Source organism: Sceloporus occidentalis, unplaced genomic scaffold, assembly GCF_023333645.1.
Source record: "Sceloporus occidentalis isolate IW3139 unplaced genomic scaffold, rSceOcc1.0.p SCAF_4, whole genome shotgun sequence".
Classification (NCBI taxonomy): Eukaryota; Metazoa; Chordata; class Lepidosauria; order Squamata; family Phrynosomatidae; genus Sceloporus; species Sceloporus occidentalis.
Window position 1 is genome coordinate 138,748,237 of NW_028316984.1, and position 14,276 is coordinate 138,762,512.

A 14,276-nucleotide genomic window follows, 5' to 3' on the forward strand; every position below is an offset into this window, starting at 1 on the left:
TTCTAAACCCTGATCCCTGCCCAAAATGTGGAGTCAGGAGGACCTAGTGAATTTGAACTGGCAGTCTATTCTTCCACTAAAGGCTGCAGAATTATTCTTTCATACCCATGCATCCCTCTAGTATCCTGCATCCTTCTGTTTGAGAAACATTCATGAAAAGTGCATCTGCACTGTAGAAACAATGCAGTTTGACATCATTTTAACTGCCACAGGTCCATCCTCCAGAATCCTGGAATTTGTCATTTTGTGAGTCACCAGCACACTTTGGCAGAGAAGGTTAAAAACCCTGTAAAACTACAAATCCCAGGATTCCATAGGATGAAGCTAAAGCATTTAAAGTAGTGTGAAATGCAGCCATGGCCTCACTGGTTAGTCCTTAGATTCTCAGTGCTCTCTGACTACACACACACAAATATACAAAGGAAACAAGTGACTGACATCATATGTCTACTACATGGAAGAACAGTTTAAGGAAATGCTGCCACACCCCTGGATGTTAGGGCAAAGGTGGCATAGACACTTCAGAGCTTTCTATCATTTGTTTTCAAAACTTGATTAAAGTTTTCAATTTACAAGTGAATTCAGTTTGGTTTGAATTAAATTAAGAATTCATTCCTCAGAGGCCCTGCACCGCCCAATCTCTCAATTACAGGATAGTAGGTAACATATATATATATGGAATATTATACACCCGTTTCTAGTTAGTTAGTCTGATGTGGCTTTTAACCTACAAAATCTAAGCAACATTAATCAGATCTTATCCTTATGTCTACACAGGTGTAGGAATGCAGCAATGAGCACAATATCTCTGCCTCCTCTTCCTCCCTACTGTACTCTACATCCAGACAGTTATTGCCTCTGAAAGAGGCTCTTCTTGAGATTTTGGAGTCCTAATTTTTCAGTTCTAATATCTAGCAGAGTCTCCACAAGTAGGAGGCTCATTATTGAACACAATCAGCCTCCAGGCCCAGTCTGGAATTTGCATGCTTTGCATGAGGGGCTCTTGTAAAAGAAAACGCTGGGCAAAGCCACTGCATGGGTAATGAGTCATTGTTGGACTACAGCTCCCATCATGCTAGACCATTGGCTATGCTGGCTGGAGTTGAGAATGTTCCTCAGCCATGGGCTAAGGCAATACTAGGTTGTTTTCCAAACCTTGGAAAAGTTAATCTTTTGTACTAGATTTTCCTCCCATAACACACATTTTCAAAGCTCTGCTTTCACAATGGTAAGTCCCAGAGTTGGGCTTTCTCCCCAGAAAGAGTTCAGGACTACCACACTCAATAGCTTGGGTCCACCAAGTCTTATGATTTTTCAATGCATGAAGTAATCTCTTTAGGAAGATATATCAGGGGTAGTCATTAAAGTTTACTTCCTGGACTGGAAGAATCTCCCAGTATCCACAAAGCCAGGAGGAGGCCTGCCTGAATACCCTTCCGTACCATCTAAACTGAGGACAACAACCACATTTTGACAAAATGCAGGCCAAGGATTAACGTCACCTTCCCCCCCCCCCCTCCTTTGATTTTTAACACACTTGCCTGATGAAGATGCTAGTGAAACTATGAAAGCTTGCAACATTTGTATTATGCACTTTAGTTGTCCCAAAAAAGGTATCATTGTTTTGTGCATTTTGGATGATACTGTACTCTCCTTAGGAAGAGTCAAACATAAAGTCCACATACAAGTTTCCTCACAGTGGAAGGTGAGTGATAAGAACACAGCACAGGGCCTTTGGGGGAGGGAGTCAAACACTTGGGGATTCAGTACTAAAAAATCCAATTTAATCTCATCATTTTAAAAATCCTAAATCCTTGTGATAAGGTTTTCTTGAAACGGATTATTCAAAGGAGGTTTGCCATTGCTTTTCTCTTATCAGGCTGAGAGAATGTGACTTGCTCAAGGTCACCAGAGGGCTTCCATGGCTGATGGGGAATCTGAACGCTAATCTCCCAGAACCCTAGTCCAACACTCAAACTACTACACCATGCTTCCTCTAGGTTTAAATTGTAGGTTTTACCTTATTTAAATTGCAAATATGAATTTTTATGAGGTATCATTTTATTACGTTTTTGAAAAATTCTTAATTTTCTCTGCTTCTTTCACATGAACTCCACTTGGCAGATAAATGCCTTTTTAACTGTAAAAAACACACACAAGTAAATAGTATATGAGAAACAAGGGGCAACTCCCTTCGTTCTACGCATAGGACATGGTACAGAGAAATGAACCCTTTAGTACCCAAACAAGATTTACTAGTCAGCAAATCATGCTATCCTTCAAAAAAAGAAGAAAAAAGAGAATGGAGGGCCATCTGCCTATAATTCTTGAGGGATGTTTAAAATAATCTATCAGCTGCAAGTGCTGGTAGATCTCACAGGCCAGCAATTTAACATTCTCACCACATGGTCAGAGAATTAAGTTACCATTCCTCTCCTCTTTGTTATCATGCCAAGGTCACCCACCATCACAAACTCTATTCTCCCACAAAGCACCCCCTTATTTTCACGCTTTACTTCTCTTGCCTTTATTGTGTCTGGGAAGCCTTGTCAACCTAGGATGCATGCCACTGACAGGCTGGTGGCAATGGAAGGGGGGGGGGGGGAGAGAGAGAGAGAGAAGGCCTTTAATTAACTTTGCCTCCATTGAAAAACACATCCTTTAAAGTATCTGTACATCCTTTGAAAACCAGGCAAGGGGAAACAACAACAGAGTCTTCTCTAATTGGCATGCTCTCTTCTGACTGACATATTCCCACTTTGGTTCAGAGCTGCTTGTAATTAATTTTTTTAAAAATCCTTTTAAAATATGCTTGTAAGTCGCCTCCACCAGCCAACCCGCCCTCTGTCCTTCTTCATGGGGGGGGGGGGAGAAATCCCAAATCCTTCAGGTCTGAGATGGAGAAGCCATTCTTATCCCCTGACCTCTCCATGGCACATTCCTAGGAGGCCGAGGTGTGCGTCTCTTTCTTCCTAGCTGGGCTCTGGTGCCTGCCAAAGAACTGAAGGGGAAAAGGTTTGAGTGTTTAGGATTCCAGGGTGAGCTAATACCACATGCCTTGGGGTTGTGTTGGGGACAGCGCAGGCAGCGCTGGTGGCCCAGCAGAGGGTGCGGGGAGAGAAGAGATTTGAGAGATGAAGGAGTTAGAAGAACGCCTCTCCTAAGAGCCCTCCCCCGCCTCCTGAAATTTAAAAATGGGATGAATGTTACCATTTTTGGACATGAGTGTTCGCACAGGCCCAGCCCTAAAACCGCGCCATTCAAAACTGAAGTGAGCCATCATCATCATGCTTGAAGGGCTGTAGGGAGGGGAAGGACAGGGTTAGGCAAAGGCAGGGGAGGAGATGGGGGGATTCAATCCCCTCCAGACCACACTGGGAGGGGGGGGTCCAATCCATCAGATTAACCTTTCTAAGATAAGACTGGAGGTGACACCACTGCAGTTTCTTGGAAGACTAGAAGGAACCGGATCAACAGATAGTTGGCTAAGAGGCGCCCAATCCTCCCCACCCCTCTCCTCTTGGGTTGCTTGACTTTTCTACAAGACAACTGGAGTTTTAAGGGTTCATTGACATGTAGAAAGAACAGTTTGACACTCTAGAAATAACACAGTTTGACACCACTTTAAGTGCAGTCACTCCCTCCTATAGAAGCCTGGAATCTGTAGTTTTACAAGATCTTTGGTATGCCAAGGTGTGCCGGGGTCTCCCCAAACTATACATTTCAGGATTCTATGGGGTAGAGCCACGGTAATTACAGTGGGGTCAAACTGCACAAATTCAACAGTGTAGGTATAGTTTGTGTGTTGGACAGTGTAGGTATAGCCTGAGGCTGCATCCTCACTGCAGAAATAATAGTTTGACACCACTTTTAACTGCCATGGCTCCATGCTGTGGGATTCTGGGATTTGATGTTTGTTGTAGCACCAAAGCTCCCTGACAAAGAAGGCTAAATGACTCACTAAACTAAAAATTCCAGGTTTTAAGGCTGACTTGAAACTGGAATCTATTCAATGTGTGAGCTGCCTTTTGAGTCTCAAGGTTTTGTGAGCAGGAAGAAAAGGTGGGGTATATTTTGGAGGAAAGAACAGGCAAAACCACCTCTGTGGTATTCCTTGCCTAAGAAAACCCTATGAAATTATTGGGGTTGCCATAAGTCAACAGTCAATAAAAGCACAGACACACCAATTGTTATTATATTTCTGCAACCTCTCTCCTCCCAGAACTCCAACACCCCCAATGTCCCACCCTTCCTCTCACAATTATTGTTTTTTAAAGGCAATGAAAATAAGAAAACCACACAGACAAGCCCAAACTCTCTGGTTTGTGAGTATTTCCCCCCATGCCACAACTTCAGGCCAAGCTCCACAACTCTTGTGTCTACACACATACAGCTCTCCTGGTAGGGCCACACGAGACAGGATTTTTGTGACAGGTTTTATTTTGGGGGATAGTGGTGGCGGAGAAAAGGGGTCGAGGAGGAAACAGAGGGGCAGACATCTTTCCTGAAAACCAATCCTTCCTTGGGTGGGGTTCAGGGTTGCCAAAGCACCCCCACCCAGGTCCACTTTCACACTCCTCTGTGAGGCCAAGGGCGAGAAAAAGGGAAACTCACTGGGTGGCTTTAGGCAAGCCACACTCTCTCAGCCTCAGGGGAAGGCAAGCCTCCTCTGAACCAATCTTGCCAAGAAAATCCCCATGATAGGGTACTCTTAGGCTTGACATAAGTGGGAATTGAATTGGAGGCACACAACACACATGACTCTGGAGATTAGGATCTGAATCCCTCCCTGCTCTGCTACTGGGGGGCCTTGGGCAAGCCACACTCTCTCAGCCTCAGGGGAAGGCCATGGCAACCCTCCTCGGGACAAATCTTGCCAAGAAACCCCCCATGATAGGGTCCTTTGAGGGTTGCCATAAGTGGGAAACGACTCCGAGGCACACATGACTGACTCTGGAGACCTAAGGTCTGCATCCCTGCTGGGCCATGGAGGACCCATACAAAACCCCACTCCTATGAATATTCAACCCATGCTTCTTAGCCCTGCTCAAAATGGAAGACCTTTGGGGAAATTGCTCCTGGAGAGAAGGCTGAAAGGAAGGCGATGCCCTGGAAAAGGAGGACCAAGGCTGGTCGCCCTGAGCCAAAAAACACCAATATCAGTATAAACTCCTGCCTTGCTGAGCATGGAGGACGCTTTGGAATCCCTCCCGGAGACCAGGCTGGAACGGAGGCCAGGTCCGGGAAAAGAGACCCATAGAAGTATAAAGCCATGCTTCTCAGCCCGGCTCAAAATAGAGGACCTTGTGGAATCCCTCCTGGGCAGGAGGCTGGAAAAGGAGGCTCACGTCTGGCCAGCCGGAGCTAAAAAGACCCAGATACTCTAGATATAAGCTCATGCTTCTCATGTAGATATAAATATTCCTCCTGGGCAGAAGGCTGGAAGGGAGGACATTCCTTGGAAAAGGAGGACCAAGTCTGGCCACCCCGAGCTATAAAGACCCAATATGAACCCATGCTTCTCAGCCCTGTTCCAAAAGGAGGGCCTTTTGGAATCCCTCCCTCCTGGATCGGAGGCGTCCGGGAAAAGGAGGGCCCGGGTCCTCCCCCTTCCCTCCCCTCCGCTCCCCTTGCCCTGGCGCCGGTGCTGACCTTCCTCTGCTGCTTCTCCCAGGCTGGATCCAGGAGGAGGTCCCTGTCCCAGTCGTCCTCGGGCTGCATGTAGTCGTTGGTCTGCTGGGAGTCATAGTGGTCCATCATTCCTGCTTCGGGGGACCTGGCTTCTCTTCTCCCCTTCCTCCCTTCTTCTTCCTCCTCCTGCTCCCCTGAAGCTAAGGCTGCAAGGTCCCTCCGGAGCGCCGAGAGAGAGAAGGCGAGAGAGGGAGCGGGGAAGGCAGGTCTCTCTCCCTCCCTCAGCCAGAGCCACCGAAAAGGAGGGAGGGGAGGGCCAGCAGGAGCCCAGCCTCCCCAAGGGCCTCATTGGCCGAGAAGAGTTGCCCAAAGTTCATTTTGGAGGGCCACCCGGACCCCCATTGAACCTCTCCGGTGTCAATCCCAACTTCCCAGCGCTCCTATAGGTCGCTTTGAGAGAGGCTCCCCCTCCCAGACCCACTTCCCTCCCCCCCTTTGCACACTCGCCTGACGTCTGGGGAAGGGAAGGGAAGGGAGGAGGGCCTCCCCTTCAGCCCCCGGGCTTGAGTGTGTGGGTAGCCTTTAGTTGGAGAGAGAGAGAGAGAGAGAGAGAGAGGGAGGGAGGGATGGATGGGTGTGCATATATATATATATATATATATATATCACATATATACATATATAGTATATTTATATATGTATATATCATATATCTCCGATTACTAATATATATGTGTGTGTGTATATATATATATATACATGCACACACACGTGTATATATGTATATATATATATATATACATGCATCTCTCTCATATATCTCAACTACTAATATACATATACATACATCTCTGTCGTAGATCTCCAACTATATATACATGCATCTCTCTCATAAACCTCCAACTACTAATATGTGTGTGTGTGTATATATACATGCACACACACACATATATATACATATACATGCATCTCTCTCATACATCTCCGACTACTAATACATATATGTGTGTATATATATACATGCACACACACACTTATATACATAATCCCATATATCTCCAACTAATGTGTGTGTGTATGCACACACACACATATATATACATACATCTCTCTTGTAGATCTCCGACTACTCATATATATGTGTGTTTATAAATACACACACACACGCATGTCCATACATCTTTCTCATATATCTCCAACTACTAATATATATGTGTGCATATATAAATACACACATATGTATACCTCTCTCTCTCTCTCTTCAAGTTGTTCCTGATTTGTGCCCCTATTATTCTAGTGTGTGTGTGTGTACACACACACACATACATTAATACACACACACACACACACACACACACACACAAATAATAGAATCAGAGTTCAGAGTCATCCAGTTCAACTCCCCTGCCATGCAGGAACTCACAGTCAAAGGATCCCTGACAGATGGCCATTCAGCCTCTGTTTAAAGACCTCCAGAGAAGGAGACTCCACCATTCTCCAAGGATATAATATATACACACTAATACAACAGAGAGAGAGAGAGAAAACTGTGTGTGTGTGTGTGTGTATTAGTAGTCAGAGATATGAGAGACAGTTTGGCGTAGTAGTTTGAATGTTAGACTATGACTATGGAGACCACAGTTTGAATCCTGGCTCAGTCATGAAACCCACCATTCTCCGAAGGTAAGTCACATGCTCTCAGCCTCAAGGGAAGGCAATGGCAAACCTCCTCTGAACCGGTCTTGCCAATAAAGCCCCATGATAGGTTCTCCTTAGGGGCACCATAAGTCAGGAACAACTTGAAGGCATATAATACACACATAGTCAGATATGTGTGTGTCTGTGTGTGTGTGTGTGTGTGTGTGTGTGTGTGCAGAGATGCTGAGAGGACATATATATCGTTTTAATCTTTTGTTCTCCGAGTTTTGTTGTAACGCACACTAAGGCTTGTGAGGGAAACCAGGCCCAAACATCTCTTCTCCCCATTCTTTTTCAAAATGAAACAGAGTTGGTTACTTTCGCATCTTTTGCTTCATTTTAAATGTTTTTACCTTGTTCCTCATTTTGTGTACTTATTGTAGATGTGAATGCTAAAAACCATTCCATTGGATAATTCTGTCTATATATCTGTACTTTAAGTCAGCAGCCTAAAGATCCTAGGCACCAGATCCAGTCTGATCGTGGAAGCTAAGCACAGTCAGCTCCGGTTAATACTTGGATGGGAGATCACCACCAATTGATAAATACTGGAAAAAGATGTGTAAGCCTAAAGGTTCATGGATCCCATGGGTGCGAGATCCAGTTTGGAGTGAATCATTCCAAGGGATGAAAGTGAAGATGTTTCCATTTGCCCAAATGCAATGGCTGCTGGTGGCTTGCATGTCCTTTTAATTTCTCTCCCACAACAACTTTATACAGGATGTTTCGGTACTAAATTCAAAAATAAACTGTAAATGGAACCATCTTTCATGTACCTTTGAAATATGTTTCTTTTTCAATGTCCAGTGAGGGAATTTTTTTCCAGACCAGGTGTGGGGAAAGCAGTGATGGATGGTTAGATCTATGTCAGGGGAGTGGTGAATTCACTCTGGGGTTTATTCTGAACCTATTTTGTGGTGAGAGTTCAGCGTCTTGGACAGCTCTTTGAGCCTCCAGACTAAACCTCACTGCCCCACTGTCATGGAAGCCACCAGTTGCCACTGGGGTGAAGTGTGGCCTTCCTGATGTTGCTACACTGTCACTCCCGTCACCACCAGCCAGCATGGAGAAGACTGCTAGGGGTTGAAGTCCAACAACATCTGGAGGACCACTGAATAGGCTTCACTTTAAGGAAACGTGTCTAATGTGAAGTCGAAGGCCATTCTCTGAAGATGCCAGCCACAGCTGCTGGCAAAATGTTAGGAATATACTCTTCTAGAACACGGCCTCATAGCCCAAAAACCCACAAAAATATTTTAAAAGGCAGTATGTATTCTTTCCTGTAACAATGTATGTCCCCTTCAGTTGTAGATACAGTTGGCCTGTGGGGGTCTAACCATCCACCACTGCTTTCCCTGCACCTGGTCTGGAAAAAAACATGTATCTGTTTGTCCGCCTATCTACCTGCCTATCTGATGTATATGCTGCCTTTTCCACATGACTGGGATTCAAGGCAACTGAGACAAAACAGGTAACACAAACACATCTAAAGTCCTACAACACTTGGGTCCAGGGTATCTGAAATATCGTCTCTCCTTATCAGAGCCAGCCTAAGTTTTAAGATCTTTGGGCCAGAGCTTTCTCTCAGTCCCACCACCATCATGGGCATGTTCTTTGAGGACACAGGAGGGAACTTTGCTGCTCTCATGATATGGATTTCTTCCCCATGGAAAGCTAAGCTGGCCCTCTGTTCTTTTTCCACCAGCAGGCAAAGACCTTTTAAATTTAAGCAGATCTTTGGCTCTTAATTGGTTGAGGGTGAAGGGTTGTTGCATGAGTTATGTCATGCTTTTATCATTTCGTTGTGTTTTCAGTGTGTTTAAAACAGTTTTAAATTTAGTGCTTTTAATAAAGCAGTTTATTTAAAAAAAAACTTTTGATTAATATGCTTCAGTTGTAGTCCTGTTTTAATTTGGCTCTAAGGAATCTTGGGTCCTGTGCCAGGAAAAAAGTCAGGATATAAAATAGATAGATAAACAAATAAATAAATGAAGTACAACTGCAATCCATTAAAATCCCTTTCTCTGCAGCCAGTCAAATGTCTGAATGAAAAGATACTTGGCTGCCAGAAGAAGGACAACAGGATGGGAAGCAACCTATACTAGTGCAACTCAAGCAATTTAACGTGGGGGACTGGCAATTTGTTTTCCTTGTATGTTGGGGACCAGTACCATGTTTGCGCCTACTGACTGCAATTGTTTCTCTTTCTTGGATACTCAGCAGAGACTGGTAGCTGATGGCTGATGGACTAGCAGTGGTCGATGGACTACCTCTTTGACTAGCATAGGGTTAACTCCCTTGGAAGAGAATTCTACAACCTCTGGACTGAACCAAGCCCTGTTCAGACTACAAATAATGTTAAGGCTGCAAATGGTAAAAGTTGCAAAACTGTTGCAGAGGGGAGGTGTTTTCACTCAGGGAAATGCCACAGCTCAACATGGAGCTGCCACAATTGTAATTTTGTTATTGTCTTATATAGTAGGTTTATATCTTGTTAGCTGCCTTTGATGCCTTATCAGATGGAAAGCTAGGATATAACTATTCCAGACAAATAAATTATTATAAAAAAACCCTCCAATCTATAAATGTCCACTATTAACAAAGATATCCCTAAAAATCTTCTGATATCATAAAGATTAAAAAGAAATTCTACATATTCTTTTTGGACAAAGTGTTATCATAAATTGGCAGATATATATGCCTGCCATGCTAGCTGGGGACAGGCGTCTCTACAAGCGGTCATCTAATAAATCTAGAGAGCACCAGGCTGGGGGAATGCAGATTTGATATCTGCAATTCTTGTCATGTGTTTTGTATCATATATATTGTTGAAAATAAAACTGAGGGACTTTTCTGAACATTTGCAATTTTCTTTTCTTTTATCTCACCCCACAACCTTTTAAATAATATTTTATAGGCATTTTGACATTATTTTATCAATCCTGAAGGTTAGGTTTTAAAAAAATGTAAAGGATGCATACTACAATTAGTTACTTTTAAAATACTGCCAAAAGTAACAGCAACATGTTACTTTTAAACACTGTAAAAAGAAATGGGCATGAAATATTTTTAAAGGAACTTTCTAACGTCTGGTTTGTACGTCATTATGTGTAACCTCTATTGTAGTACTCAGTGAAGTGAGATTAGGAAGAGGAACATTCTTCTGTTCAGTTGCTATACTTATGCTATACTAATCCCTGTGACTGTTAAATTTACTGTAAAAGTAAGCCTTTTACATAGACAAACAAGACTATCTTGGAGCTAAATGGTATCTCATCAACTTCAGGGACCTTTATTGCTTTAAACTGTATTTTCAAACTTGCATAATCTGAGAACATTCCCCTCCCAAATATGTTAGGTATCAACTAGCATATTCTGTATAAATTACTGAGGAGGTTGTAATTTATTTTCAATTGTTGGGGCTTTAAATACCATCTGAACTGTAATTTATGAGAACTCTCCTTCAGAGAACATTAACCAAATACACTATATTATTCCTCCAAATCCATGTCCATTTTTCATCCTTATTACTGTTCTGAAACCTTTCCCCATTTTGTCATTTAAATTATATGAACCATTTAGTAAACTTTTACATCATTTACTCAGCCACATTCTCTGGTTAAAACATATTCTGCTTCTGGCCAATTTTGTCCCATTCTGTAATCATGATCAAAAGCTAATATTACACCACCAGTTGATAGGTACTAGAAAAAGGTGTGTTTTATGTTCTCCTGTTTTCTCATTAATCTGAGTATTCAATAAACATTATTTTGAAATATTGTGTCTGGGATATGCCATAAAGGAGGATAACATATATCAATGGCTACCAGTTATAATGACTGGATTCTATATCCAGCACCAGAAGCAGAATACTCTGAAAAGTACTTGCTTGAAGCATGAACAGTAGAATGCTATCATATTTATGGTTTATTTCCCTTAGGCATCTGGATAGTTGGTATGGAAACAGAATCTTGGATGGGCCAGGACTTTGGTCTCACAAGAATTGTACTTCTTATGTTCTTAGCATGATATATCCCTTAATACTATTTTTGCTTAAAACGACTGTAGAAAATAAAGATAAGAGGTGGGAGGTCAGGGTCAAATTTGTTCTTCTTCAAGTATCAAACCTTTAAGAATCATAGGTGCATTACAGAGCGCCCAAGAAGGGCGCTCTGCCGCCGCCGCCAGTTGCTACGTCCGGGAACTGCAGCGGCCAAACCACGCGGCTCCCGGGTGCAGCAAGAAAGAAGTGCCGAAATGGCGCTTCTTTCTGGGCCGCGGAGGTGGCGCTGCGAGGCGCTAGTCACACACTCGCAGTGTCACTTCCGCCATGCGACATCCAGATGCTATGTATGCACGACGTCAAAATGGTGCCCCCCGTGTGGATGGGCGCCGCCATTTTGTACAGACTCGGTCTGTATTAGGGTTGAGGTAACCCTAGTACACCCCTTCGGCGCATCTGTAATGCGCCATAGAATCTTAGAGGTGGAAGAGATCTCAAGGGCCATCCAGTCCAAACCCCTGCCATAAAGGAATGCAAAACCAAAGAACCTCCAACAGATAGCCATCCAGCCTCTGTTTAAAAATCTCCAAAGAAAGAGACTACCACTCTCTAAGGAAATGTGTTCCACCGTCAAACAGCTCTTATTTTTATAACCAATTTATGTTCATGGAAATTACTCTTATTTGCAAGTACAATAGGTTATCAGAACCATCAAAATAATACATTTCTAGATTCCTCTTCCTCTTTTGTCTTTTAAAAAAAAGAAGTAGTATTTGTCTACTTGGATGATTTAGAATATAAATCTAAACCACGGAGCAGGGAGTAGATGCAGTGTGGGTTACAAGTAACAACATCAGTATAAATCAGTGTTGGTCCTTGTCTCAATTTATGTTAAGTGCTATTGGTGATTTCATGGCTCAGATAAATTTTAACTTGATGTTTAAACTAATAATGGTTGAATCATAATCCAACAGAATATTAAACCATTGTCCCAACAATAGTGGCAACAGTGAAACATCCTGAATAAATTTTTGATGATTGAAACTGGGAAACTCAGTTTATGGCCTTATCTCCCAGATATTTTATTGGCCTTATCCTCCTATACTCGTCTTTTCATTGACTCATATTGTAGAGTAATGTTCATTCATTTGAACTGATGATAATAAATTTAATAGCCAGAAAGGTTGCTGTAATTCATTTTAGGGAAGGCAACAGAGCAGCAGTTCCTAATGAAGTCAGCAAGTAGACTGGCTGAAGTATCAAGTAGATGGGCTGTCTCTATTCTAATAGTGTTATTGCCCCAACTATTGGGATGGTTTTGTGGTGCAAGAAACTGTGTGTGTGTGTGTTGTTTCTGCCTTCCCACTGCAGTTACTGAAGCCACAGCAACTTTCTTTCCTCTTGGTGGATTTCTGGCTGCTTCTCTTTGGCAATACATGACTGGGCAAGTGCAGTGGAAAAGTCTGAGGTTTTCTGAAACGTAATTTTAAAACTCTCAATTCCTTTAAATTAGGTTTGGGGTGTGAGATAATGGATATTCTTGGTGTCACTGACTTGGTCTTACTGCCTGAGGGGAAAGGGGGAAATTCCTAAAGGAAAATGGCAACCAGATTTTTTTCCTACTTCACTTAAGCATCACATGAAAGCTAATGTGAGAGGGAAAAAAGGATTCAGATGGGATGAGAAGTTTAAAAAAAGTGTGAGGAAAAAAAAAAGTTGGGGACTCAACCCCTTGCCCCAGGTCCTAAAATTCTGAGCAAAACTTGAGCTTTTTAAAGGTTTGGGATTAGATTTCTTCTGCTTTGATAATTTAGCAGCCCAGGCTAGGACACTGCAAGGATGTTAAAACTAGTTCCACTGCAGGGGTGATTAAGCCCCTCAGCACAGAGGACCTGTTAGAACTTGTTGGATGAAACTTAACAGAAACAGAGAGGTGCTTAACTAGGCAGCTGAAAGAAGCAGCACCATAGCCTTGCACTGTCCTAGCTAGGTGCTGGCTTTGTGATATAACACTATATCCTTAATCCCACTGTATGCAATTATTTTTCAGCACAGTTTTCTTTTAGGGGAGCTTAAGCAAATAGGCTAAAGTTGCATCAGTTATAATACCCTCCAGCTCCAACACTTTGAGTATGAGCATAAAGCTGATGGGGAGAGCATGGCCCACACTCTAACAATCTTGTCATTGTTCTCATGCACATTTTGCCAGACATTGGTATGTCTGTTGTTGGTATGCCAGTTGTTTCTTCCTGGTGTGCCACAAAAAAGCCTTTCTCCAGGTGCCTCCTGAGCCTGGGTGGAGAGCTGTCCATTAGCAAGTTCGTAAGCAAGAAACCTCAGTGGGCATCAGAAGACCATGCGAGAGGGGTAATTACTTGTACATCTATACTGTTGTGTGGAAATATATGTATCAATGATCTCCACAATTTCCTTCTCAAGGTTCTTGGAATTTTGTAAAAAGGAGCATTACATAGCATAGCATAGCAGACATGGATCTTTGTATGCAATTATGAATCTGCACGTATGGATACATAAGAGAAGAATAAGACCAGCTTCTTGCCATGAACTAGAATGTATTTTTCGTAAAGAATTCAGCAGTGGCCTGGTTGGACAGAAGTGGAAGAATTTGTCAATAGACCTCTACATCCCTGATGGGCTACTGTGTGGGCTAGATCATGAACTGGATGTTCTCTTGCTTAGATAGTTTCAAGGCAAAGTTTTACATGTTCTAACATATGTTATTTGTGGTTGGATGGGCAACACACGGTTCATTGCCTACATCTGCTTTATTTGTTTTTGTTAGCCCTAGGGCCCTGAACTCTGATTCCTCAACCCCCCTAAAAGATAGAGAATCCTGCCATAAGATATTTTGTTATCTTTTAAACCAAGGTTATGACTCCTGTGTATTTGTTGTTGTTTTAAAGGGAAAAACCAAGATTGTTTT

General features: G+C 42.8%; 1 protein-coding gene across 6 annotated transcripts in view; it reads right to left on the bottom strand.

Moving 5' to 3' along the window:
- Positions 1 to 5,894, bottom strand: part of ACTN1 (actinin alpha 1) — a 133,884-nt gene extending 127,990 nt beyond the window's left edge. For 4 of the 6 annotated variants that reach the window (XM_089521740.1, XM_089521741.1, XM_089521738.1 and 1 more), the window contains exon 1: positions 5,653 to 5,893. In XM_089521740.1, coding sequence (XP_089377866.1) covers positions 5,653 to 5,760 — 108 coding nt within the window. In that variant the 5' untranslated portion in view covers positions 5,761 to 5,893. Of the gene's footprint in view, positions 1 to 5,652 lie in introns of all 6 variants that reach the window. The other 2 variants (XM_089521742.1, XM_089521737.1) reach the window with 1 other exon arrangement.
- Positions 5,895 to 14,276: the final 8,382 nt, after the last annotated feature.